This window comes from Arachis ipaensis, chromosome B10 (assembly GCF_059453495.1).
Source record: "Arachis ipaensis isolate K30076 ecotype BB chromosome B10, ASM5945349v1, whole genome shotgun sequence".
NCBI lineage: Eukaryota > Viridiplantae > Streptophyta > Magnoliopsida > Fabales > Fabaceae > Arachis > Arachis ipaensis.
Window position 1 is genome coordinate 5,485,826 of NC_142435.1, and position 27,647 is coordinate 5,513,472.

General features: G+C 35.7%; 4 protein-coding genes across 5 annotated transcripts; 2 read left to right on the forward strand and 2 right to left on the reverse strand.

Annotated features, from left to right (window-relative positions):
- Positions 1–3,906: 3,906 nt before the first annotated feature.
- On the reverse strand, positions 3,907–8,687 carry LOC107623332 (sphingosine kinase 1). Of its 2 annotated transcripts, XR_015905010.1 has the most exons (11): positions 7,869–8,687; positions 7,628–7,750; positions 7,436–7,536; positions 6,627–6,699; positions 6,169–6,255; positions 5,997–6,074; positions 5,726–5,796; positions 4,749–5,045; positions 4,527–4,649; positions 4,168–4,424; positions 3,907–3,986 (listed from the first exon to the last, which is right to left on the reverse strand). XR_015905010.1 is itself a non-coding variant. In XM_016325546.3 (10 exons), exons 1-10 carry the CDS (start codon positions 8,200–8,202, stop codon positions 4,233–4,235), a joined length of 1,479 nt encoding a protein of 492 aa, XP_016181032.1. In that variant the 5' UTR covers positions 8,203–8,687; the 3' UTR covers positions 3,907–4,232. The 2 variants fall into 2 exon arrangements, 1 of the variants encoding a protein (XP_016181032.1); XM_016325546.3 differs by having other exon boundaries at positions 3,907–4,424.
- Positions 8,688–8,769: 82 nt separating this feature from the next.
- Positions 8,770–13,421, forward strand: LOC107623069 (calmodulin-binding protein 60 C). Its single transcript, XM_016325210.3, has 8 exons — positions 8,770–9,193; positions 9,696–9,771; positions 10,272–10,330; positions 10,404–10,897; positions 10,984–11,144; positions 11,261–11,464; positions 11,928–12,168; positions 12,318–13,421. The coding sequence occupies exons 1-8, from the start codon at positions 9,093–9,095 to the stop codon at positions 12,848–12,850; spliced, it is 1,869 nt and encodes a 622-aa protein (XP_016180696.1). The 5' UTR covers positions 8,770–9,092; the 3' UTR covers positions 12,851–13,421.
- A 341-nt stretch (positions 13,422–13,762) lies between these two features.
- Positions 13,763–14,608, forward strand: LOC107619989 (F-box protein At1g61340-like). Its single transcript, XM_016322215.3, has 3 exons — positions 13,763–14,104; positions 14,219–14,293; positions 14,385–14,608. Exons 1-3 carry the CDS (start codon positions 13,871–13,873, stop codon positions 14,586–14,588), a joined length of 513 nt encoding a protein of 170 aa, XP_016177701.2. The 5' UTR covers positions 13,763–13,870; the 3' UTR covers positions 14,589–14,608.
- Positions 14,609–18,978: 4,370 nt separating this feature from the next.
- Positions 18,979–26,895, reverse strand: LOC148579015 (uncharacterized). The gene is made up of 4 exons (XM_088488060.1): positions 26,776–26,895; positions 19,769–19,906; positions 19,345–19,672; positions 18,979–19,046 (listed from the first exon to the last, which is right to left on the reverse strand). Exons 1-4 carry the CDS (start codon positions 26,893–26,895, stop codon positions 18,979–18,981), a joined length of 654 nt encoding a protein of 217 aa, XP_088344186.1.
- Positions 26,896–27,647: the final 752 nt, after the last annotated feature.

The following is a 27,647-nucleotide window of genomic DNA, read 5'->3' on the forward strand; positions in this document are numbered from 1 at the left end:
ATTAATATATATGACCATAGCTTTGGAAAAATATGCACTATATAAAGTGGGTCTTCCAATCAAATTCGTGCATTCAATATGAAAATTATTACTAGAGCAAATCAACTATTCATAATCGCGGAAGATATGAAGCAGGACAAGAAAGATCTTAGATTTTTCGTCCGATGATATATGCCTATGGGGAACACTACATATGATGACAAACACGTTGGTTGCCACAAAAGAGATAAGCGAACCAATGTCGTCCACATCTAAAACATGTTGCTAGCAACAATGTTGTTTTCCTAGTTGCTTGTTTCTCCGAGAAATCTGCCACCTTGTTATTGTTGCTAGAAGATACTAGATTAATTCAAGGCCTCAAGTGTCACTTTGAATCATATATATAGAGTTTGATGTGAAAAAACAAGGGTAGCAGATTGGATGTTATGATTGATCCTTTAATCTATCCAAAACTTTTTTTTAGAGGAGTTTATTTCTACCCAAATTCCGCTCCATGTAAATTTTTTTTTAAAATGAAAATCCAACAATCGGCACTTGTAAACGTGTTATTGTTTTATATAGGGTGAAAACTCAGGTGCAGTTGACTTCATGTAAAGTTGATAGTTGAGAGTCGTTAGATAAAAATTTAGTCAAATCAGTCAAATCATTTAACCGCTCTCATTAATCAACTTCACACTGTATCTGAGTTTCCACCTTTATATACATAATGTGTGAGAAAAAAAAGTTTCACAAAACTTTTATCCATATAAATAATCATTCAAAAACTAAAATTTGATTAGATAACCATATGTAAAGAGTTTCACATTATCGATCTGCATATTTTTCACAATCATTCATGTGATGAATAATGTGAGAAAAAATTATTTTTACTTATGTGATAATTTATAATTAAATATATGTGTACAGAAAATATAATATATATCTAAAAATTCCATTCAATTCATTGTTACGTACTAATTACTAAATACATAGTTGTCTACTTAGCTTGTCCCTACGAATATATGTTTTATTGTTATCAACCTTCAGTGCATATTTTATAATGCAAGCCACTTTTTCAACGCTCATAATTTCTTGGTTCAACGCTTTGGAGTTTGAATAGTCCACAAAGGGAGGCCATACCCTAACTTTGTTCTTGTCGACTCGAACACTAAGCTTTTAGTTTTACCCTAAGATTATATTGGTTAACATTCAAGTCTACTGATTTTTTTACATTTCATGGTGAGTTAATTAATCAGTATATACATACATTATTATAGGAATCTTTCAATATTATATTTTTATTTACAAAGTCCAAATCTAAAATCAATCTTAGTGTTAGATAATGACAAAATTAAACGTCTTTTTTATTCGATCCTTCGTTCTCTCTTCATATTTAAAACGATGAAGTTTAGGCCCGGTCATTCAACAAGTTAAAGTTGCATGAATATTTGAATAAATTATAGGTGTGTACTCATACAAAGAATAATCACGCACGAGACAACCATAAATGTATATGCGAATATGAATATGGATTATGGATATATAGGGACCACTTGATCATTATTTTTCCGCTATGTAATAAAAGAACCAACATCATTTAAAATATAAAAAATTAATAAAATAATAAAATAAAAAATTAATTATAATTGATTTTGTAATTTTTATAAAATATGTGTTTTATTATCTAAATTTGCGTAATAAAACACACACAATTTTGCTAGGTAAATAATAGAGATTGTGAACAATAAATTATATCTTAGATCCACTAAATATAAATAAATATAATTAATTTAAAATTTAAATTTTAAAATTAAAATTAACATTTCTTTTTTCTTTGTTCATAAAAGGCGTTGTTCCGTAATTTCTCAAACACACAAATATGATTATAGTGATTCATTGTTTTTAGTGTTTCATTATTGGCTGTGCTACTTGCTGCCACGCAGGTTGCTAGCTATAACCATCATGCTTTGATTATTATATCAATAATGCTAGGAAACTAAGAAGATACTAGCAAAAAATTAGTCAAATACTTCTAGCTGAATCTAAAATCTTTACGTGAATGGTACTTATACTAGTTATTAGAATGTTTCTTCTATTAAGTATTAGAATGTTTCTTTTTCATACTAAATGGATATTTTTTTATATATTTTATAAATTTTTTTATATATTAAAAATCGGGATTGTTAGAAGTTCCATGATCCTCCCCATATTTCTTTAACGTATCATTCAGAATTTTAATTTGGGGGTGAAAAGCAATTAATATAAAATATTATAAATTAAAAATAAATAAAATTAATTAAATATAATTATAAATTAGTTAAGTTGTTTACTTTATCTCTTGGTTACATATACTTTTCCTTATTATATTGATTGATTACAGTAATTTGCGGATAATTTCTTCCATTAATTTCCGCTAACGTACGTATTTTGGTAGGTATTTTAGATGCTAGATATATACATATATATACTACCCGCCCCTACATGGCTACATGCCATATTAATGATACTATATAGAGTATTCATATACTATCAGCATGTACGCTAAGTATGTAACATAATTTGACATTGAAGCCGGTAATATATGATGGAACGACCCCATGCTTCATTGTTGACTAGTACTCGACAGTTGGAAGTTTTGAATATTATGCGTAACAAAGGGAGCTAATTAATTGAAATTAAAATATTTATAAGTGGTAGTATTTGGTTAGTGGGTATGCCTACATAAGATACACTGACACACGTCTTTATCTTTATTTGGTTGTTGAGACACACAATTTTAAAGGACACAATTAATAGATAAATTGATACAAATTACATGTATTCAGTGTATTTTTAATAAATTGAGATACAAAATTAATATTGAGACACTGGTTATTTTGATCATTTTACCTTCCTTTCTCTTCTCTATTTCAACTTGTGTCTCTTCTCTCTTCATGGCCAACCAAGTAGAATCTCTTCTCCCTTCCCTTCTTCTTCCTATTTGAATTTTTGTTTCTTCTCTCTTCATGGCCAACCAACCTCCTCTTATTGAAGTGTCTCTGCCACTGTCTTCTTCCTTCTTCTAAATCTTCTGATATGCGACTTGTGTCTCCGTCATGTCTCACGAGAGCCTCTATCATCGAACCTATTGTGCGTCCATCTTCATCTCTATTCATCTTTCTATTTGTCCTTTTCTGATTTTTTTTTTAAAATAAAATTTTATTTTTTCTTTTATTTTTTATTATTAATATGTGATATTTTTAGAAGAAAAAAATTATAGTTTGAATACTATGAACAATTCTTTGCTGTTGGCTTTTATGCTGTTGAAATATCTCACTTTCTAATTAATTTTTTAATTTGATATTCCATTCGTTCATAGTCGCTTCAACAACTTAAGATTGACACAAGAAATTTAAAATGAGAATTGCTGTTTAATGAAAAAAAATATGTATTAAATTTGTTGTTAAAATTATTAGAATTTTTGTTATTTGGATTTTTTTTTATGAATAGAGATGGAAGAAAAGACTTAGTGTAGCTGTTGAAGAAATATAGATAATAGTGATGATGGTAAAGATAAATAATGAGAGTATTATTGACTTTTTAAAATGTGATGTGTTTTATGTATGTTCTTTGCCAAACATAAAACATGTATTTTGTATCTATGTCTATATAAAATCCATGTCTTATACTATACACAAACGGAGCTTTAAGCACGGTGTTTCTTACTTCTAACCTATTTTTGCCATGGCAGAATGAGTAACTTTACGAACATTTTTTGTATATATCTTTTATTTTTTTTATCTTCCCTCAATTCTTAACGATAGCATACCAAAAGAACATTGTTTCAGTTTACCCACTTCTCACGAAAAAAAAGTTGGTTGAAAAATCTCCAACATCTTTGTTTTTGTTCAATATATACTACTATGAATTTTGTGGTGCAAAGGAAAATTGGCAAAATTGTATTCATTCCAATATATATGGAGCTGTACAGGACACACAACCCAATCTGTACAACTAGGCATATACAACTTGAAGCCGGAAAAGTCTAGGGGCCAGTAATTTTTGTGTTTTGTGGCCAGCACTTAACCATCAAGAGAAAAATGAGTGATCTCCCACCATTGGAAGTAATCTCACACTATTAAAAAAACTATTGATGGCCAATTGATGGTTACAAAACACAAAAATTGCTAGCCCCTTAGCACTCCTCACTTGAAGCCATATATGCCTGGAATACGTATGTAATGGACCAATGAATACTTGAATCAAAGTGTACATCAAATAGGCGTGAAAAGTGTAGCCAAACCTTGATCCACTGTTATCTCAAGTTTATCATAAGCCATCAAACCTTTTTTATCACACTTGTAAGTCCCTTTACCCCTAGCCAAAACCTCACCATCTGAATCTATTATACCCTCCTTCTCTGGCTTCTTGGTTCGTGGACCAGGCTCCAACACAAAAGCCTTCACCTGCAAATTGTTGCAGGATAGTATATTAAAAAATTGCAGAGTTCAATGTGAGTATATATATTACCGAAAAAATGGGAAACTGAAATATATTGGTGGTAAAACCTTTAGGTACGTGACATATGGAGATTTTACATGGCCTCCCTTATTCAATTCTGTCATCATTGCCAACAAAGGTAACCTTGGGCAATTCTTAACTATGATCAAGTCTAGATAACCATCAGAGAACTGCATTCGCCAAAAGACTTGTCAGCAATGATTTTGCAACTACGGGAAACTTTAAGTGTAAAAAAAATTATCTAGCTGCTTAAAACACACAAAACCGACCTTTGCATCAGGTGCTGCCATTGTATCTTCAGCTCCCCATGGTACATTGTGAAGCCAGACAGAAACAAAGGGCCCATTTATAGCTCTCCAATTTAGATGTTCCAAGTTTATATTGGATCCTTGATAACCAAGCTTTTGTAACTGTGTGTTTTCTGCTTCACTTGGATCTATGTTGCTGCCTTCACTGGTGGATTGGCCAGGGTAACTACTTGGCTCCCCGTGCTCTTCAAATCCAGGTGCAGGCACAAAAGAAACACGTCCGGTGTAGTGCCTCAAATTGAGAAATCGACAGATAGCCTAAAGTGAACCATAACTTAGTCTTTAATTGCTTATGTCAAATTAATTGCAGTACAACTGGTACACCAATGCAATTCAAAACAACAAGATGCAAATTCAGAAACGCATAGTTATGTCAAATTTTATGCTTGGGTTGTCCACTTTGGGTTGCAAAAACAAATTGAGGTCAGAACCACCCTTCAAAATACAATTGAACAAGACGAGGAATTTAAATATAAGAAAAACTTTGCTAAAGGAAGGTAAGTTTCCTAATATCAAAGCCATGATGTAATTCCTTTTCCCTTTATATTTTGGATGATTATGGTTACCATAGAAAAGATGTAAGTGGACAGTAACAGCAGAAGACTGAAAAGAAACAATAACAAAATTAAAGAGGGATTTTATCAAAATAAATAAAAACAGCGGACAAAATAAAAGAATATATCAATAAACTGGATTAGCAATTTAGCATTAATGTGTGTTGCCACTAGTTATATCTGATTCTATTGTTACAAAGCAAAAGCCTTTTTTCTCTGAAGAAGGTAGTTTAAGGCATTCTAAAAGTCATAAACAACTTTATATTATAACCCAAAACTAAAGTGGATGAGTTGCAATTGATATTACATGCAAGCATTTCAATAAGAGAAGAGCTTCCTAAATGGACATATCATCACATTAATTATCATATATGGCTTACTAACATAAAAATCTAGGCGAGCACTTCCCATCCACCTATACTTTTCGGACTCAATATCAATATCTGCAATCAGACCTGAAATATAACAATGTCTTTAATTAATATAACCATATTATAGAGAATATTTTAGAGTGAACATCATGGCCCAAACTATATTCAGAAATGACAGAGAAAAATTAACAAAGAAAATCATAACAACAAACTATTTGGCTGGATGTTTCAGCAATTCTGCTACCACTTCATAAGCATATTCAATAAATGGCGAGAGTAATTACCCCATGCAAGCATCAGCACACTGAAAAATCTGGTTTCCCCTTGTCTGATGGTAGCCACATCAAGTGATCGTTTATGGCCTGTCATTATTAAGATATTCTTATCATAATAGCAAGGAGCAAAAATATATTGGCCAAGTTTTGACATGTTGAAACGACTTAAATAGATTGGAACCTCGTATGATGGCAAGAACCGCATTAGCTACTTTACAAGGATAACCAACAGAATCGAGAAGAGATTTTGCCATGCCATTTCCAGTCCCTTCAAAAACCATGGCACATCTTATTAGCTTTGCGTAACTAACTTTGTATGATTGATGATGCACTCAAATATTAAAATTAAAAAGAGAGAGAGAGAAAGCAGGAGGGAAAAAAAAATACAAACAACAACAACAACAAAACCTTATCCCACTAGGTGGGGTCGGTTACATGAATCAAACGACGCCATTGAGCTCTATCATGTATCATGTCTACAGAGAGACCGTTTACATGTAGATTTTGTGAACAGCATTTAGCAAATACTACTAGCCCCCTATCACACCATTCTCACTAACAATCAGTCCAAAGTAGATTTATGTCTGACTCCCACCCATGCCCAAATACAAGCAAAGTAATAAATTCTACTTAGCCCACCTGCAGGAACTACTCCAATGGGTATCTTTATTGCAGTTTGCCAGTCCTCTCTTTCCAGCAGTCCATTTACAACCTACTAAAATGTACTGTCTATGTAAGATTAGGAAATCAATATAGGACAGAAAATATGTCATAAATGAACTAGTGAGTCGCTGCACTAATATATAATCCACAGGTTAAAATTCAAAATTTAGAAGGTAAGTCACATAGGTTTCAGTGTTTCATGATTTCCACTCAAAGACCAGTAGGCATTCTGAACTCAACGGGTAGCCGGCCAAAAGCCTCTGCTCCCAAAATTCTGAGACTTCAATTTCACATAAATAGTGCTAAGTTCAAAACTTCACTAAATACTTTTCAATTAATCCATGAGAATGATTCACAGTACAACATTAGCAAATATATTGGATGAATACCTCAGTAAAGGTGTTGTCCTGTCAATTCTTACACATAAAGTACATGTATATATGCATGAAGCAGAGAAAATAAATGATTTCCTAGCAGCGTAACAAACCATTTTGCATTATAAACATCAAGGGAAATACAGAGTTATCACTGTTACATACACAGAGTTGTGAAGGTTTGCAGAATTAGAGGATGACGAGAATCAATAAAGCAGAGAGTAGAAAAGTTAGAGAATGAGAGAAAAGAAGAACGAGGATTGAATCTGAAAATGCATCATGAATCAGACTGAAACAGAAATTCAGTTATAACCTAACTTCATAGAACTGTCTATGTTCTTTGAATTATTGATCTTGATCCTTCACAAGAGTAATTCACATCTACAGAGTACCAATGGCAATGAAACTAACCTCAACGAGAATTCCATCTCCACTAACACAGACAATCCCATCGTACTGGGAAAGATCGAGCGAACGAGCAAGTTCCTTTGCATGGAGCTGATGTTGAGTCTCTGAGGAAATACAAGATGATCAAAACTACATGAACAAAATAAAGAGAAAGAAAAATAAATAAGTGAAATATGGTTGAAGAAAAGAGAGGACCTTGGACAGTAAGTTCGATCTGAGCGTCTGAAAGAAGAGGTGACACTTTCTTCCAAAATACCTTCTTAGCAGATTTCTTCCCGCCAAAAGGGTTAACCAAAACAAATAGCCTCTTCGGTCGACCTGCATGAACATAAATACATAATCATATACATTAATACATATATTCTGATATTCATGCTAATATTGTATGATTAAGCTTAATAAATAAGAGAATTAGGATAAGGTATTAGCTTTTTACCGAGAGATTCAATGTATTCCCGAAGCTTCTGGCACCAGAGGACGTGCGATTCGTTGGAGGATGGCTGGAAAACGACGTCGCGTCTGACGAAGCTGCCAGCGGAAGTTGTGCTGCAGCAGCCGGCACGGACCTCCTGGATGGTTCTAAGCGTGATGTTAGGGCCATTGGCGACGAATGAGAGGACATCCTTCTCGAGGTGAAGGCTTCGTTGGAGCCCCTCCGACCACCACAGCCTACCGTCGGGGAGAAGAGCGAGCGGCGTGACGACTCCTTTGACGGTTACGCGGTCCGAAACTATGGGGTGGAGGTGCGGCTGGTGATCGGATTGGTCCATCTCGGAAATGGAGATTTCGAGAGAGGAGAGAGATGGATTCGATGGCTCACAAAACACAAGGACCGATTGTCATTTTGTGCCCTCTTTCTTGACACATCTGCCACCTCAGCATTCCAAACCCCCTCTTTTCACGGAAGCTACCTCACAATTCAACACTCATTCTTTGACGTTGACCCATCCCTTTGGGCTTTTTGTCTTTCTAGAAGTTGGGCCGAGGCCCAAGGATGGATGTTCTTGAAAGTCAACAGAAATGTTTTATCAGAAAAGGAAGAAAGAAGAAGCGAGAGTGTGAACGTGAGGCCCACGTGGCAAAGATTCTTAATCCAACGGCTAACAGCTCAAGATCTACTTAAGCCGCAAGATCGAAGCCCCCACCGACAGCTAACTAGTAACTACCGATCCCAGATTCGCAAACCGTTAAAGCATCAGTCACACCGTTACTCAAAAAGAAACTAAAAAAGGATACAAGGTCTTTGCATTTTCTTTTCTTTTCTTTTTTTTTCTCTTATCCTCTGTCTGTTTGGTTCGTGCGACAAAGTGAAAAGTGACGGATTGAAAAAAAAAAAAAAAAAACACTAACGAAGTGGGAGAGAAAATTCGCAGACCCCTTCGGCGAAATTTCAGAGATTCTGAACTCTTTTCCTTTTGTGTAGATTTTCATCTTTGTTCAAGCTTTCTACTTTTCTATCCACTACACGCGAACCCTCTCCCCTTTTAAAACCGATTCCGCCACAAAATTTTGCTAGCAAACACTGCATGTTTGTTTGGCTGTGAGAAAACGAAGGAAAAGGTGCGAACTTTTGTTTTTGAGCTGAAGAGAGTACAATTCGATTTACTGTTTAACTGTGAGCTAGCAAGCAGACAAGGGAGATTCAGCTGAGAAGGTAACAATGCAAACGACGTACTTGGAGAGATCAAGGGAGAAGCGAAGTTTGGATTCAACCTCCGCTGATGAAGATGAACCTCAAAAGAAGAGACCTGCGTTGGCCAGGTCATTTTTTCACGTCCCTCATTTTTTTTTCTTGCGGAAAAACAAAATAAAAGAAAGAGATTTTATGCTCGAACCTATTAAGCATTTTAGCTGAAAAGAGAAGGATACTAAATGATAAATGGAAATGACAAATTATGTGATGTCACTTTATCTGATTCTAGATGCTATTCGTTTATTAACCTTTACCTCAAAGCAAACTATCTTTACTAGACTCTGTAATTGTGAATCTTTGGATGTATATGTATAAATGCTTTTATTAAAAGTATTAATGGTATTAAGGTGTGGTATTAAATACAGGATTCAGGCAAGTTATATAAAGGTTTTGCATGCTGACCGTAACAATTGGTAAATATGATTAAGGAAATCAAACTTGTGATTGACCCTACCAATTATGTGTAATTAGATACCTGCTATAGTTTACACTTAAAATGTTAATATTCACATGTGTAGGACTGTAGGTAGGTCTTAATCTTGTTCTTCATTTGTTTACATCCATCTGCAGTGTAATTGTTGAAGCCCTGAAGGTGGACTGTCTGCAGAAACTTTGTTCATCACTGGAGCCTATCCTACGTAGAGTTGTAAGGAAATTTTGTTCATATTGTTTGATTTTCTAGACGTTTTCACTTTCACCTATTACCCATGGTCCATTTGGAAACCCTTTTGTCCTTTAGACTGTTTTAGTCCTTGGTTAGATGTCACTCTATGAGAGACAAAGTCAGATAGAGAACTAGAGATCTCATTCAAACATTAACTAGTTGAAAAGGTTAAAAACTTGAAACATTTATCTGTTTACTTTAGTACTTTAAGAGAGTTGTATTGAAATAAAATATTTATTTACTCATAAATGTGTTAGATCCTATTTGGTAAAAGTATGATATAATCTTTCCTTTTGTTCTGCAGTATCTAGTGTTTTCCAATAGAATTCAATGGAAACAAGTCTGTGAATGATACTGACTATTGTAAATATATGCCACTTAGCATGAATGGTTTTTTTCCCCAGATGTATGTGCCACTTAAAAATGAATGATGTATGATCATAGATGTGTCCTATATCATATTCTTGCTTGTTGCTGAACAGGTTAGTGAAGAAGTGGAGCGTGCTTTAGCAAAACTAGGCACTGCCAAGCTTAGTGGGAGGTATATTTTTCTCTTTTGCTTTTTAAAACAGTTTTCTACAATGTGTTTGTCTAATACTCAGAGTAAAATACAGGACTTCTCCTAAGCAAATAGAAGGTCATGATGTTGGCAATTTACAATTACAATTCAAGACCAGGTTATCTCTTCCTCTCTTTACCGGTGGGAAAGTGGAGGGAGAGCAGGGCACAGCCATACATATTGTCCTGGTTGATGCAAGCACAGGCCATATTGTGACATCTGGTCCAGAGTCATGTGCAAAATTAGATGTTATTGTGCTTGAAGGGGATTTCAATAATGAGGATGATGATAATTGGAGTGAAGAAGAATTTGAGAGCCATGTTGTGAAAGAGCGAGAAGGAAAGAGACCTCTTTTGACTGGTGATCTGCAAGTGATACTGAAGGATGGTGTAGGTACATTGGGTGAGCTTACATTTACAGACAACTCTAGCTGGATAAGGAGTAGGAAGTTCAGGTTGGGGCTCAAAGTTTCCTCAGATTGTAATGAGGGAAAGCGTATTCGTGAAGCCAAAACAGAAGCTTTCACTGTTAAAGATCACCGGGGAGAATGTAAGTACTGAAGTACATAACCTCATTATTTGAAGTCTGTCTGTCCTTCCCAGCCTTATTGTAACAGAACATCTGCTTTGTTACAGTATACAAGAAACACTATCCACCTGCCCTGAATGATGAGGTCTGGAGACTGGAGAAGATCGGCAAGGATGGGTCCTTTCACAAAAGGTTAAATAGAGCAGGAATATTTACTGTTGAAGATGTCCTTAGACTTGTGGTTAAAGACCCACAGAGGTTGCGAAATGTAAGAATGTAGACACCATTTCTCAGGGGGATTGAAGTTCAATCAAATTGTTTAACTTAGTGATTGAAATTTTTTCATTGATCTATGTTTTTCATAGCTTAACTTTCCTTATGTAGATTCTTGGGAGTGGCATGTCAAATAAAATGTGGGATGTCCTCGTTGAACATGCAAAGACTTGTGTTCTCAGCGGAAAACTTTATGTGTACTATCCTGATGATGCAAGGAGTGTTGGTGTTGTTTTCAATAACATCTACGAGTTGAGTGGCTTAATAGCTAATGATCAATACTACTCGGCTGATTCTCTCTCTGATAGTCAAAAAGTAAGTAAATCTGCACAGTAAGTTTTGCATTCATGTCATATTTGGACAATACTGTTGGATACTTGGAATTAAGACATTTTTCCTTCATATATATAATATGATTTTTCTTTCCATATAACTTTATTATTTTTACAAGTAATTTTTCATCTGAAAGTGTCCAACTCTTAATTGAATAACCAGGCTATTCAATGTTTTAACAAAGAATTCCTTGACTGCTGGTCAATTTTTGCTTAGTTTTCTTTGATCTTCGAGTTTTTATGGGAGCAACCATTGGGCTAGTTTAAACTCTTGTTCTTCTACAAAAAATGAAAAGAAAGTTTAAAACATATTGCTCTTATATAGGGTATCTACTATTAAGAAGTTGGCTTAATATAAATGTAATACCACTCACTATATTGTTTAAAGCATGGCACAAAAGAAAAGATGCTAGTTATGAATATATGGATGGTCTTTGTTCTCATAGGTATATGTGGACACATTGGTGAAGATGGCATATGAAAATTGGATGCATGTAATTGAGTATGATGGCAAGTCTCTCCTAAATTACAATCAGAAGACATTGGGCACTGCTCAACTTCAACATTTAATGGATTCCCATAATTATTCAAATTCAAACTTGCTTGATCACCAGACCTCCTTCCCAAATTCACCTGTTCCTGTACCTACAAGGCAACCTTCGATGGATCCAGGAGTAACATTTGCAGGTATATTGTTCTAAGTAATACAGTGCCATTGCCATATTAGCAAGAGTAACCAAATATTTTTGCACTTTTTTTATCATCTAGATGTTTGTCCAATGTTCACATGAGTATTTATTGGCTTCTAATTAACTATGTTTAAATTACGTGTGCAGGTTATCATGATAGTGCAGCTACTAGATTCTCAATGCAACCGCAGAATGCTAATCTTAATTCTTCAATTCAGTACGATAAGACAATGTTCCCACTACCAAACCAGATGATGAGTGCTTCACACCATGCTCAACTTCCAAGAAATGGTCCAACACAAATAGACACTCCTGGCTTACACACTAATGGCATTTCTAATCCTAGTTATAGAGGATATGAAGATTACTTTCCAGCGGAGGAGATTAGAAGCAGAAGTCACGAGATGCTAGAGAATGAAGATATGCAGCATCTGCTACGCATTTTTAATATGGGTGGCCAACCCCGCACTCCGTTAAATGCCGAAGATGGATACCCTTGTTTATCTAACTACATGCCTACAGACTCCATGAGCTACAACTTTGACAATGAGCAGAACCGTTCGTCAGGAAAGGCCGTCGTGGGCTGGCTAAAGCTTAAGGCAGCTTTGAGATGGGGCATTTTTATTCGGAAGAAGGCAGCTGAGAGGCGGGCTCAGCTCGTTGAGTTGGATGACCTCTAGAATACAAAACTGGTACACTCATGAACAACAGCTTTTCTGGTGATAGCATCAAATGCTCCTTGGCTGAGCTTCAGAAATGCTATGATGCTGAAGTTTTACAGCATAAGCAAGGATATGAAATTCCTCAGCCTCAGCTGCCACTGTTACTTCACAAACAGTTGATGCCAACAACCTCTGCCTGCATCTGTTTTACTTGTGAATATTCTGATGCTTTTCAACTGTACATTCCTGGTGCACATTGTGAAGATTTGATTCTCTACCTGATTAGACACAACTCTGCAGCCACTTGGAATTGCCCGGTGTAGGTGTGGAATCTCGGAAAACTGCGGGGTCATTCTTAAAATTTAGCAGGTTGAAATTTATTTTGTATTGTAGGTTGCATGAGATTCAACCTGACTAGTGTGTTTTTGTGTGATTGTGTTTATGACACAATAATCATATCATAATCAATACCTCCTTGTAGATTTGGACGGTTATTTACTTGTTTGCTTATTTACTTGTACTCTGTGATATCCAAAATGTGACAAAGATATTTTAGCCTTTTAGGCATTTATTTTAGACTTATATGTGACATGGTTTTTTAAGTTTAGGATAAGGATAAGATCTAAGGATATTTAAAAAAAAAGTTACAAAACAATATTTTTTTTAGAATTTTTTTAAATAAAAAAAAATTCTTTTTGCTAACACTTTCCACTAATATTTTTATCACACTAATTTAGGCTTGTTTAGCATTCAATTCTTAAATCAATTAGGCAGCTTTTATCAATTTGGTTTCAATTATAATTTTGAGTTCGATTTCTGGACCGGTTTCGTTCACTCAATCTTTGAAAAGATACCAAATTTTCTCTTATATCTAGAAGCATAAATAGAAATGACCTTAAATATAGGATCTCCCAATAGAAATAGGTTTTGTTCGTGGTCTTTTCCATGTTGTTTCCTCAATTTGTTGATCCGCTTGACAATCTTTTTAGGAAAAGTTGGATTTTGTTTCCACTATTTTCCTTTTAGGATATTGTGACAATGGTAGATAAATTCTACCTTGGATTTCGAATGCTGCATATTGCAGCCAAAAAAGAGAAGAAAAAAAATTTTCTTAGTAAACACACCATGAGTAGTCCTTGCACACTAACATTTAGAAGGAAGAGGGTTGTGGTTTCCAATAAGGTGCAAGTTCCATTGAAAAGAATGTGCAGTGATAAAATCACTCTCAAATTTGAGTGTTCTCCCCTTGAAGCTCTTCCCCTTGATATTTTGGTAACATTATTATCATTATTATTATGTAACTATTTTGGGTGGTTAATTTCAAGCTTATTTGTCAATGGGTTTTGTTAGCATTTTAATTATTAAAATGCATGTGGTGAATGGCAGATAAAGGTGGTATGTGGTGTGGAACATGAAGATTTGCATAGACTTTTCCATGTCTCCAAAGCTATTAGAGAAGCGGTATGTATCAAGAGTAGTAGGTTAATAGCAATGATGTTATGTTATTCTAATTTTATAATTTTTGTTTTAAATTATTTTACATATTTTGCAGGCTCTTGTTGCTAAGGATTTGCATTTTGAGTATAGTACGCCAAGGAATAATACATTTGCTCTTTACAACCCCTTTGATATGGATGGAAATGGTTTGGATGAAATTGAAGCTCCAAATAAACAATTGAAGAAATGTAAGTCAAGGTTGAGTGGTGGGAACTTGTCATTGACATTGTTTCCATCAATGGACGAAGGAGATTATTGATGACTTGATGAGGATTGTAAATATAGATTAGATTATATTATATATTAACACTTGCTCTATAGATTAGTTTATATGTATAAGTAGATGTTTGAGATCTAATAAAATGATATTGTTGATTTATTTTACTAGTTGAGAAATCTACATAAGGCATCTCTTTACTCTAAACTAATTCATATTTTATAGGTTTGTAATAGTGTTGACAATAATTTTTAAAATATATAAAACATATTTTAAGAATAATATAATTTTTTACGGGTAAATTTGATAAATTACCTTCCTCTTAATATTAGCTGCCAAGAAAAAGATCTCTTTTTTTATGAAAAAAAAAAACTAATAACTTCTTAAAAGATTTAATTGAAACTTAATCAGTAAAATACTTGCTTCCCCCAACATTTTTTTCCCTAAATGTTATACTCTTCCAATTTGACTTAGAAAATATTTGTATTCAAAAGGAGGGTGTATTAAATTACAAATTATAAAACTCTGAATTTTTGAATTCTTCCAATTATATTTAAGGAGTTTTCAATTTGTTTTTTGGTAATTTCAATTCAATTTGAACTAAGAAACTTCAACAAAACAAAGAATAAAATAGGAAATAAATTATGTTTAGAATCTATTTAATTCCCTTTTTTGTATTAAATTTATTTAAGATTAAAAAGCTTACAAAAATAAAACCGAAATAGGAAACAATATGTACTTAGAATTTATTTAATATTTAATATTTATTCAAATAAAAATATAAATTTTTTAATGAATCTTTATCACGCCATGTATATAGTAGTAGATTCATAATATAATTTGGTGTTCGAGAAACAACGAGATCTTTCATCCTCACGAGCATTGGACCACAGATAAGGTGATTGGTATGGCTTTGTCCTTAGAAAAGGAGCTCCGAAATATTTTTGAGTTGCAACGACTATCTATCCCCTCAACCATTAGTGGCTCTTGGATTCCCCCCTCAGTGGGTACCTTTAAGATTAATTGTGATGCTAGCTATCCTGGCAGTGGTGCTCGAGTTGGTTTTGCTTGTGTTAGCAGAGATTGGAAGGGAAGGTGGCAACGAGGTTGTCTGGGAACAATTGAGAGTCGTAGCATTTTGCAAGGAGAGTTGTTTGCTATTTGGAGAGGCTTTCTTTTAGCATGGGACTCGGGACAAAGAGACATTATATGTGAGATAGACTGTGTGGAGGCTTTTACTATTGTCAATAATTTACAAGATTGCTCTGGGTTTACTAATCCTTTGGTGTTAAAAATCCGAGATATCATGTCTTGGAAATGGCGTGCTGATCTTCGGTTGATCTTGAGAGATGCAAATACAGTAGCAGACATCATGGCAAAGACTGCAATGAGGACTATTTCTCCCCAAGTGGAGCTTCCATTGCCTTAGAAGGAGTTTGAGAGTAGTATTCAGCGGGACTGCCTTTCTTAAGCAGTTTCTTGTTTTTTTTTCTTTCTTAGTTTTTGTTTATTTTTCTTTTAAGTCACCAAAAAAAAAAGATTCATAATATAATTCATAAACTATCAATAATCAAACACAGTTGAAAAATAATAAATTTTTATAATGCTTAAAAAGATAATTGTTATCTTTTTGTGTGGTGTGTGTCATGCATGCGTGTGAGAGAAAAATTATAGGTAGTAAATGAAATTATATTTAAGATAATTTTAGTTTTTTTATGGTATTTTATCATCTGAAAATAAGTTATTTTTATTATTGAAAATAATAAAAAATTTTCTTTAAAATATTTATTACGTTCTATATATTATATACTCTTTATGTACTCTCACTAAAAAAATTATAACAAATAAATTTATATATGGGCAAAAAACCATATTAAGCCACATGCAGAAAAGTTTAACCAAAATACGCCAAACAGAAATTTGTTTCAGCAATAAGCCAAGAGGCATTTTTATATAAATCGAACCACCATGGTTCGAACTGTATTAACTAGTAATTCGAACCAACTTGGTTCGAACTACTACTGGAAAAGTTTGAATAATTCGAACCAGATTGGTTCGAACCAAGAAAGCATGTAATTCGAACCTGGTTGGTTCGAATTATGGGGAGAGAGCTTGGTTGTAGTAATTCGAACCAGGCTGGTTCGAATTACATGCTTTCTTGGTTCGAACCAGGTTGGTTCGAACCAAAGAGAGGTTGATTGTAGTAATTCGAACCGGCTTGGTTCGAATTACATGTATGATGGTTCGAACCAGGTTAGTTCGAATTAGTAGGAATCAGAGCTCTATATAAACGCTGTAAACGTGAATTGCTCTCATTAGAGGACGTAAGATGGCTAGTGAGGAGGAGAGTTTTGCTGTTTTGGTACACCACAAAGGATCCATCAAGAGGAAAACTCGGTCTGGAGTGAAGTTCACAGATAAGAATCCTCTCTATATTGTGGTGAATCGAACGACAAGCTATGATGACCTGGTTAGAGCTGTGCTGATGAAACTTGGCCTGGAAGGTGCGAAGCGGATTAAGAAGTTTTTCTATCGCATTCCAGTCACGATCCTGCACGATACGGTGAAGTATGATTGTCTGACGATTGGTAGTGATGAGGACCTCCAAGTCATGTTTCTTTGTCGGAGGCAGTTTCCGGAGGTCCGCACACCAGAGTTGCTGGCAAAGCTGGTTGATGTGGTATCCAGCTCAGGGGGTTCGAACCGGAATACCGCCAATGTAGCCACGGCAGCTGGCTCCAGTTCGATGGCTGCTGTGGCCTCTTCCTCCGTACCAGTTTACGAGCCAGCGGCCCAACTTGTCGCCTCTCCGTCATTTGCTGTTGATTTGAATGACGGCGTCCGCGACGAGGTAGGATCCTTTGATGTTCTGGCAAACGCTTTACAGGGCGTTCCACCGGTTGGCGTCGGAGACGGAGAATTGGGTGATCCTGATGAGGACGACGTTGAGCCCGAAACGATTGAGGATGATAGCGGGGACGAGGTTCAAGCGGCTGGGCCTGCATTGGCTGGCGGTGGTTCTAGCTCTGGTACACAGCAGTATCCACCATATTTTTCTTCTCTGGACCTGGACGCCATGACGCATGAGGGTGCGCTAGGTCACCCTGTTGGATTCGGAGCTAGAGATGCGGAAGGAAATGCTGGTCTCACAGAGTTCCAGGTTGGTCAGCAATTCCAGGATAAAGATGAGGCCCTGTTAAGTGTGAAGACTTACAGCATCCGGCGAGGGGTACAGTACAAGGTGGTGGAGTCCGATCACCGCCGGTATGTGGGCAAGTGTTCGGAGTTCGGGAATGGGTGCACATGGTTGATTCGGCTCAATCTCTGGAAGCGCAAGGGCATTTGGGAGGTCAAACGGTACAATGGCCCTCACACTTGCCTGGCCACATCCATATCAAGTGATCACAGAAGTTTGGATCATTCTGTGATTTCGGCGTTCATTATGCCAATGGTTAGGGCTGACGCATCGGTTAGCATAAAGGTGCTCCTGAACGCCACGGCAGCGCATTTTGGTTTTAGGCCGACTTACAGGAGGGTTTGGATGGCGAAGCAGAAGGCCGTTGGCCTCATCTACGGTGACTGGGATGAGTCATACAGCGAGATACCTAGGTGGGTGTTGGGTGTCCAGCTGACGATGCCTGGTTCTGTTGCGGTCCTCAGAACGAGCCCGGTTCTAGTTGGAGGACAGGTGGACGAGTCTCAAGCTTATTTCCACAGACTTTTCTGGACTTTCCCTCCATGCATCGAGGCATTCCGGCATTGCAAGCCGCTAGTCAGCATTGACGGCACACATCTATATGGTAAGTATGGGGGAACGTTGCTAATTGCGATTGCACAGGACGGGAACTCCAACATTCTACCTGTCGCATTCGCACTAGTAGAGGGTGAGAATGCGGAGTCGTGGACATTCTTTCTCTCGCACCTTCGGCAGCACGTGACCCAGCTTCCCGGTCTGCTGGTTATATCGGATAGGCACAACGGCATCAAGTCTGCGCTTGAGGCCCCGGACGGAGGTTGGTTACCACCTTCTGCGTACCGTGCATTCTGCATACGACACGTAGCGGCCAATTTCGCCCTTACCTTCAAGGGCAAAGACGCTAGGAGGCTTCTCGTGAATGCAGCGTACGCGAAGACTGAGGTTGAGTTTGATTACTGGTTTGATATACTGAGGTCTGAACACGATCTATCTGATGCCACTCTATGACAGCAAAGTAGATCAGCGCGGTCACACTGCGCCACACCGCCATGTGCCGAGGCTCCAAAACCTCCGGGTGCAACACCTGAAGTACGTCGGGGCTACTGTACGGCATCCATATAAACTGCAGAACAAACCGACCCTTATCAGGGCAACTGTACGACCCAAGTGTAAAATATTTAACTAAAATGCATCAGTTATTAATTAGCAGACTAACCTCCCTGGACTGTAACCGGTCTATCCTAAGCCTCCACGACCGCACTCTCGGACCCTTCTCGCTACCGGAAGGGTTGTAACCTGCCCATCTGCACCATACACATGAGTTACATATACTAATATCTGTGTTTACATTATGCAATAGAGTATTAACATACACGCAATTCTCTAAGTCATATTGAAAAAGTATAGGCCCAGTATAGTACCTCGACGCCAACGGCCAGCTAAACGTCTCATGTCCTGCAGGCCTAAACTGAGGAAACCGCCAAAAGATCCAAGACTGCAGTAGCTGGAGCGGGCCCGCTAACTTCACAACATGTCTGTTTGCCACTCTGCACATGCACCGGTACAACTAGGCCAGTGCTGCCGAACCCCAGCTGTACGTACCCAGCTCCTCCAGCCTCGCTACATATGGAAGCCATCTAATGTGAATCCGGTTGCCAGACTTGTCCGCAAACAACTGCGTGCCTAGCAACATCATGATGTACGCACGGACATATCGGCGAACAGTGTCATCATCTGCATCCTCAGGGCACTCACCAAAGGTCTCCTGAAACCAGCTGCAGTTCACTGCGTACTTCTGAACCTGACTGGGAGGAGGTATAACTCCTAGCAACTCCTGGAACCAGACCCAGGGTGGACGGCCTCCATCGATGTATATATGGAACTCTGACAGGCACCCGCTCACGTAACGGCCATCGACTGGCAAACCCAGCTGGTATGCCACGTCCTGGAGTGTGATCGTGCACTCTCCGAACGGCATATGAAAAGTGTGCGTCTCGGGACGCCATCTCTCAACGAATGCACTGACGAGCGCCTCGTCTAGCCGGAACCACCGGTCGTTCAGCCGTGCAAGATGGTATAGCCCTGCCATCTGCAAGTATGGAACGTATCTGTCATCAAGACGCATGCCCTGCTGCCGCCTCATGCTCCTAATGCATCGCTCGGGCTGCGCATGAAAAGAACCCCATACTGAGATATATAACTACACAGGTTTTACAGTAAACCGGTTCACATATACCGGTTCACAGTAAACCGGTCTACGTAAACGGGTTTACATAAAACGGTTTCCATAAACAGGTTTACATTAACCATTTTTCTAAATTAAACAGCATAACATTACATGAAAGATAACTAACTGGAAAACAAACCCTAAACCACACAACTAAACCGCTAGCATATACCACAATTAACGAGACCCATTAACAAGAAACAAATTCAATAAACCGGCTTACTTAAACCACCTAGCATTAAACAACTACCATAAACCACATAAAAAAACCGCTTGCGAAAACCGCTAACAAAAACCGCTAACATAAACCACCAACATAAACCACTACCAAAAACCACTGACTTAAACCACTAACAAAAACCACTACCCTAAACCACCACCCTAAACCACTTACATAAACCACTAACTTATACCGCTAGCTTAAACCACTATCATAAACCACCTACATAATCCCCTCACCTAAACCACCTACATAAACCACTAACATAAATTACCGTCTAACCAAGATACAAAACCACTATGGCACAACTAACGCTTGAATCAAAAAAAATTTCCGTACTAACCTCGTCGTTGATGACCCCGGCTATATGAGCGACTCCGTCCAACCGATATAACCGTGCCGGATCGTCCCCCATCAGCAGAGTAGTCCGTTCAGGTCTTTCTCGGAGAGAATCTGGGTCGTTTTCTCTGAGATTTTGTGGGGTAGGGGGGAGGGATAATGGTTCGAATGAGGGTGATTCGAACTCCTTATATAGTCGAATCACACATAATTCGAACCAGCCTGGTTCGAATTATGAAGGAGTGCATTAGGAGTAATTCGAACCGACCTGGTTCGAATTACATGGACTCGAATACAAAGCATAATTCGAACCACCCTGGTTCGAATTATGCATGAGAGAAGTTCGAACCTTATTGGTTCGAATTATGTGTGGGAGAAGTTCGAACCATCTTGGTTCGAATTATTCAAAAACGTGGAACACTAAATCGAACCATCTTGGTTCGAATTATGAAGGAGTGCAATTCGAACCAGCTTGGTTCGAATTGTATTAAAATACACTTTGGCTCATTGCTGAAACGAAATTGGATTTGGCGCATTTTGGTTACAAGTTTCTTGCTCTGGCTCAATATGGTTTTTTGCCCTTTATATATACTACTAATAAAAAAATAATATTAATAAATATTATTCACGTCCAATAAAAAGTATGTCCAACTAATGTTATTAAATAAAATGTAATTACATTATTTTATCAGTAAATTAGAGCACTTTTTATTAATTAGATGCAATTTTAAATTTGTAATAACTAGAGTATTTTTTTTTAATTTTTTAAGTTATTAATAGTTGACACATTTACATAATAGTCTATTAATATATAAAAAAAATAATTTTAATGGTTAATTTTAATTAGATGTAATAGTAATTTTATTTACTTATTTTTTTATATATTTAGTTAAAATGTATCTTTAAAGTTACTAAAATATTAAAAAATATTATTAAAAAAAATTTATATATTGACTTTTTTTAATCAGGTTGAACATTAATATAACAAAAAAATTTAATTAATTAATTTATCTATATATTAAGTAAATTAATTCTTCTCAACAATATGTATTAATTTTTTCGTAAGCAAATAATTTATTATACATATTTTGCATGCTCTTGTTGCTAAGGATTTGCATTTTGAGTATAGTACGCCAAGGAATAATACATTTGCTCTTTACAACCCCTTTGATATGGATGGGAATGGTTTGGATAAAATTAAAGCTCCAAATAAACAATTGAAGAAATGTAAGTCATGATTGAATGGTGGGAACTTGTCATTGACATTGTTTCCATCAATGGAGGAAGGAGATTATTGATGACTTGATGAGGATTGTAAATATAGATTAAATTATATTATATATTAGCACTTGCTCTATAGATTAGTTTATATGTACAAGTAAATGTTTCAGATCTAATAAAATGATATTGTTGACTTATTTTACTGGTTGAGAAATCTAGAATTTTTTTTTTAGTATTGGGCCAAAGGTGGTGTTACCCACCAAAATGACCAAACAGGAGAGTTTAACGTCGCTATAATAGCCGTCAAATGCTGGAAGAAAAACGTCAACGTCGTTATGTGGAAAACGTCACTGACGTTTTGATCAAAACGTTACCGACGTTTTGTTGTGCATGATCAATACGTGGCAGGTTCCTCTCTCTTCCCATACGTTGATGAAAATGCCAACTCTCTTCTTCCTTCATTCTTTCTTCTTCAGTTCATAGTCTCCATTATTCTTATCCATAGTCTTCATTTTTTCTTCTTCATTTTGTTTACCCTACATCCCCACAACAAAAAAAACGGCAGCCCCACATTCCCGCAACAACCACAACAAGGAAACGGCAACAGTTAAAGATAGAACAAGGTTAGTATTTTAAACGTATTATTAGTAATTAGTTAGAGTTAATTTTATTGTTTTGAAATAAAAAGTAAAAAAAAAATAGTATATAATATTTTTAAAATAATTTTTTGATTACGTGGATGAATAAATTAATTATTAGTTCTTGATTAAGAGTAGTAAAAAATATATTATCTTTGTTATAGTTATAAACTTAAAATAATAGTATTAATTGTTAGCGTATCGTTAGTGTATTACGTTAATGCGTTACTAAATCCTGATAGAAGTTGGAATAAAAATCTGATTGAGTCGATTTTTTCAGTTGATATATGCAATAAAATTTTTTCAATCAAACCAACAGAGGAGGAGGATGAAGTTAATTGGTGCTGGACAAAATCTGGTATATATGAAGTTGGGTCAGGATACAAAATTGCTTATGGATTCTTTCATTCTCCTATTTCATTGAGGTCCCAGAACATACACAACAGAGTCTGGAATAGCATTTGGGAGTTGAAATTACCCCATAAAATTAAGATTTTTCTATGGAAAAGTCTTCATGAAAAGCTTCCGGTGTTGCAACAAGTTCACAGCCGGTTCACATCCACTCCTGCCACTTGTCCAAGATGCATGTTGAAGGCTGAATCAATTTCTCATGCTTTGTTCCAATGCCCTTGTCTTCAATAATATGGAGCCTAAGCTTAATAACCCCTGACCTATGGATGAGAGAAGAAGAAACTTTTTTCAATTGGTGGCAACGAGTCTTATCCTGGACAGCGGCTCAATTCGACGGTAGACAAAAGACCCTCCTCATAGCGGCGTTGTGTTGGAGCACTTGGAAAGCGAGGAATCAGTGTGTTTTTGAGAAGGCCAGCACTAGAAATAGTGAAAGAAGCTAGCAATTTAGTGCGTGAACTCGTGAACCATACGTGATAGATGCTACTTTTTCTTTACTCTTACTTTACTCTTCTTTAAGCTCTTAGTCTTTCAGTCACAGCTGATGATAAATGGGAATACCCAATTCTTTTGTACTTCCTTATGGAAACACTTTTATTTTATATTAATAAAATAATATTTATCTTTAGAAAAAAAAATTAATTTAAAAAAAAAACAGAATTTTTATTAATTTTAGTTTGATTTTATGTAATTTATGTGAGAAAAAGGTCGCTTTAGAATTTTTGTATAGTTTTGTTTTAATTTTTACTTTTTTGAGAAACATACGTTTTTAATAATTTTAGTTATATTTTAAATAATTTATTTGAAAAAAATTTAATAATTTTAGTTTTATTTAAAATAATTGATTTTAAAACAGAAATATTTATTTAATTCGGATATAATTTTTTAGTAATTTAGGTTTTTAGGTTAAAATTTAACTAAAATATATAACCTTAATTATTATCTGATAAGCATGGGTTATTTTTTAAATTTTTTTATATAAAATATTAGGTGTTTCAGTTTTTATTAGTTTAAATTTTTAGTTAATTTATATATGTAGTGCGTGAAGTTTTTAATAATAAAATTGAATTATTATTAATTATATATATATATATATATATATATATATATATATATATACCATTACGGTTTTTTATTTTATTTAATTATTGGAAAACAAAATCATTGTTATTAAATTTTAGTATGGTTAGTAATTTTAGACATTTTTGCAATATATATTGAAAAATAATGGCAACATATTTAGATTGGATAATTAGTAATTTTTAGGATATGTATCTAGTAAATAGATTAAGAGTTATTATTATTATTGTTTTCAGTAGAAAAGAAAAAAGAAAAAATATAAGTAATTTTTTTTTATATTATTTTAATGTAGTGTTAAAGAAAAAAATGGGAAAACGTGACATCACACGTGCTGACGAGCATATATCAGAATATCTTCAACATCCTATATATGTAAGTAATTTTTGTGTTTACTGTTATGCTTAATAATTAATAATTCAATTAGTAATTATAAATTATTTGGATTTTTAATAAATATTAATTATATTTGTTACTAAACCGAGTATTAGTTTAGTAATATTGACTAGTTCTGGTTATTGACGGTTAGTTATTATTTTTGTTATCAGGGTTCAAGAAATTTGCACACTAGACATGCTAGGGTGGAAGAACAACTCAGAGAGAGCGGATTCTATCATATATCTCAGATTGGAAGGATCATGTCTCACGGTCCAACTATAGACACACTAGTTGAAAGGTGGCGGCCTGAGACGCACACATTTCATCTTTCACACGGCGAGTGCACGATTACGTTGGAGGACGTCGCCATGATTTTTGGACTCTGAACTCATGGCTTGCCAGTTACTGGATCAACTGACCACAGCACAAGTGGGTTAGAGAATGAGTGCATGACCCAATTTGGTATTGCTCCTGGCCCGAACGACCATAGAGGAAGCGGAGTCAAGCTAGCATGGTTCGGCACCCTAAAGCGGCGCCAACATTTGACTGACGCAGTAAGTAGGGAAATTTATGTAAAATGTCACATAATGTGTCTATTTGGAACAACCTTATTTAGTGACAAGTCTGGAATCAGTGTGCATTGGAAGTATTTGCCGTTGCTTCGTGACTTTTCTCAGATTCACAAGTTTAGTTGGGGTTCAGCTTGCCTTGCACACATGTATCGATCCTTATGTCGGGCATCTAGGTATGATTGCAAGGACATTGATGGTAGGTCGAAAACATTCCTTGTATACTAGCTTCATCAGCCACGTGCATTACTTGAAATTGAACGAAACCACCAAATACTAACACAGGCTGCCTATATAAAATATTGGTCACTCTCTTCCGGTCTTGCTGACCTACACTCTGACAAAGTACACTCTTAAGTCCTTCATATGTTATTGAAAGAGGAACAATAATAACACATGGATTCTCACACAAAAAACTCACACCCTCATGTGTATCATACAAAATCTTACCATTGAAATATATTTTTAAACTAACATAACTCTCCATTTTATACACTTATTACATTTACCCACAACTTATTTCACTCAACAGATGCAGAACAACTTCAACTGCTAAAGAATGAAGAACAACTTCAGTAGCTAAAGAAGTAAGAACAAATTCAACTGCTAAAGAAGAAAGAGCTCTAAGCTCTCTGAAATTTTGAGGCAAATAACTGTGTCGTTCACTTTCTACTCTACTCAAGATGTTTCTCGCATAACATTAGCATACCTTATATAGCTAATTTTAAATTTTTTTTATTCATACTTGTACTAAACGTCACCACTGTTTTGACCATTTTCAACGGTAAAATTTGTTTCAACACAAAACGTCACCGCCGTTTTCTATTTTTAAATTAAAAATTTTTTGCCACGTAGACAAAACGGCAACGCCGTTTTTAGCTATGCTTATTTTTTTAATTATTTATTTCTAACAAAACGTTGTGCCGTTTTGGTTTTATTTATTAAAAAAATTTAAATCATGTACAAAACGTTGGAGACGTTTTGTATCTTCTGACAAAAAATTCTTTCTCTCCCAGACCAATGTTAAACTCACCTAAAAAAAAATATTAAAGAAAAACACACACCTTTTTACAATATTTAAAAAATTCAGCCAGAAATTTACATAAGGTATTTTTTTACTCTAAACTAATTCATATTTCATAGGTTTGTAACAGTGTTGACAAAAATTTTTAAAATATATAAAAGATATTTTGAGAATAATATAATTTTTTATCGGTAAGTTTAACAAATTACCTTCCTCTTGATCTTAACTGCCCAAAAAAATCTCTTTTATTTATGAAAAAAAAAAAGCTAATAACTTCTTAAAGATTTAATTGAAACTTAATCAACAAAATACTTGCTTCTCCCAACATTTTTTTCTTTAAATGTTATACTCTTCTAATTTAACTTTGGAAATATTTGTATTCAATAAGAGGGTGTATTTACTTGCTTCTCCCAACATTTTTTTCTTTAAATGTTATACTCTTCTAATTTAACTTTGGAAATATTTGTATTCAATAGGAGGGTGTATTAAATTACAAATTACGAAATCCTGAATTTTTTTATTCTTCCAGTTATATTTAAGAAGTTTTCAATTTGCTTTCTTGGTAATTTCAATTCAATTTGAATTAAAAAGCTTTAAAAAAAAAGATAAAATAGGAAATAAATTACATTTATAATCTATTCAATTCTCTTTTTTTGTATTAGATTTATTTAGGATTAAAAATCTTACAAAAATAAGACCCAAATAAGAAACAATATGCACTTGGAATTTATTTAATGGGTCAATCTATGGTACAGATACTGTTTGATACAAATTTATAGATATTCCTTTTATATGAATATCAGATGGACACTTGGCTATTTTGTTGCAGGACTTGTCTCCTGCTTTATGTTAAGGGTGGCTGAGCCAGTTAGCCAAAATTTTTTTTTTTGTTTGTGTTTTTGGACATGGCCTTAGGTCGAAGAGCTAACCCAGCCCACACAAACAGAACCAGCCCGACTCGAAGCACTATCCAATACCCACGTAGAGACCCGCCCTCCCCTAACAGCCCCAAACCTCCCTTCCTCGCCCTCACCCTTGAAGACTGCCATCTTTTGTTGCATGGAGGCAAAGTCAGGAACCTGGATCCTCAACCGTGGCCTCGATCAGAATCCTCAGGTACTGCCTTCTTGAGGTCGCCCATGTCGCGCTTACCCCGACTCGATAACTCTGTTGGTCGTGTTCAATGGTGACCATTTGTGCTTCTTCACAATGACTGCGACCTCTCTCCAACACGCATGTCATTTCATTCTCCTTGGACTGCGCTTGCCAATGCCTTGAAGAAGCTCCTTCTCCTGCTTCGTGGTGATTCCGACCATCACCTCCCGTGTCCGCTCCCCACATGCATTGAAGTTGTCAGCGACTTCTTCCATGGTCCCTCCTCCCTGTCTCTATCGATTGAAATATAAGCAAATTGTTGAACGGATTCATCTCGTAGCGCGCATTGCCTGCATTTGGCCGTCCACGCTTTCGCTGCCGGCGCGATCAGAAGTTGCTGCTGTTCTGGTTTGGTCCTCGTCGCAGGTATGAATTTCATTGTTTTTGCTCTATTCGATTTTATAGTATTCAAAATGGTGTCTTGCTTTAGAGGTTTGGAGCATTGGGTAATTTGAATTGAATTTAATTGAATTGAATGTATAAATTTCTTTTGAATTTCCCTTTCAATGTTTTTGGTTTTGAAACTCGCGTAGGAGCATGAGTAGCTGCTTTATCCTTCTCTGTATTTGTCAACTTTACTTTTCTCTTCACACCACTTTCAATGAGACTTTTGTGCTGAATTTTCTCGAACATTTTACTTCCTTCT

Excerpts from the sequence above, each read along its gene's own strand:
- LOC107623332 (XM_016325546.3), bottom strand. The coding sequence starts at position 8,202 with ATGGACCAATCCGATCACCAGCCGCACCTCCACCCCATAGTTTCGGAC. Across the intron at positions 6,075-6,168 it reads GGTTCTTGCCATCATACGAG|GCCATAAACGATCACTTGAT; the intron begins GTTCCAATCTAT and ends TAATAATGACAG. Across the intron at positions 5,046-5,725 it reads GTGCTCGCCTAGATTTTTAT|GCTATCTGTCGATTTCTCAA; the intron begins GTTAGTAAGCCA and ends GGTTCACTTTAG.
- LOC107623069 (XM_016325210.3), top strand. The coding sequence starts at position 9,093 with ATGCAAACGACGTACTTGGAGAGATCAAGGGAGAAGCGAAGTTTGGAT. Across the intron at positions 10,331-10,403 it reads ACTGCCAAGCTTAGTGGGAG|GACTTCTCCTAAGCAAATAG; the intron begins GTATATTTTTCT and ends AGTAAAATACAG. Across the intron at positions 11,465-11,927 it reads CTCTCTCTGATAGTCAAAAA|GTATATGTGGACACATTGGT; the intron begins GTAAGTAAATCT and ends TTGTTCTCATAG.
- LOC107619989 (XM_016322215.3), top strand. The coding sequence starts at position 13,871 with ATGGTAGATAAATTCTACCTTGGATTTCGAATGCTGCATATTGCAGCC. Across the intron at positions 14,105-14,218 it reads CTCTTCCCCTTGATATTTTG|ATAAAGGTGGTATGTGGTGT; the intron begins GTAACATTATTA and ends GGTGAATGGCAG. Across the intron at positions 14,294-14,384 it reads CCAAAGCTATTAGAGAAGCG|GCTCTTGTTGCTAAGGATTT; the intron begins GTATGTATCAAG and ends CATATTTTGCAG.
- LOC148579015 (XM_088488060.1), bottom strand. The coding sequence starts at position 26,895 with ATGGCAGTCTTCAAGGGTGAGGGCGAGGAAGGGAGGTTTGGGGCTGTT. Across the intron at positions 19,673-19,768 it reads TCCGGCTAGACGAGGCGCTC|CTGGGTTTGCCAGTCGATGG; the intron begins GTCAGTGCATTC and ends GTGGCATACCAG. Across the intron at positions 19,047-19,344 it reads AGCGAGGCTGGAGGAGCTGG|ATGGGCAGGTTACAACCCTT; the intron begins GTACGTACAGCT and ends TGTATGGTGCAG.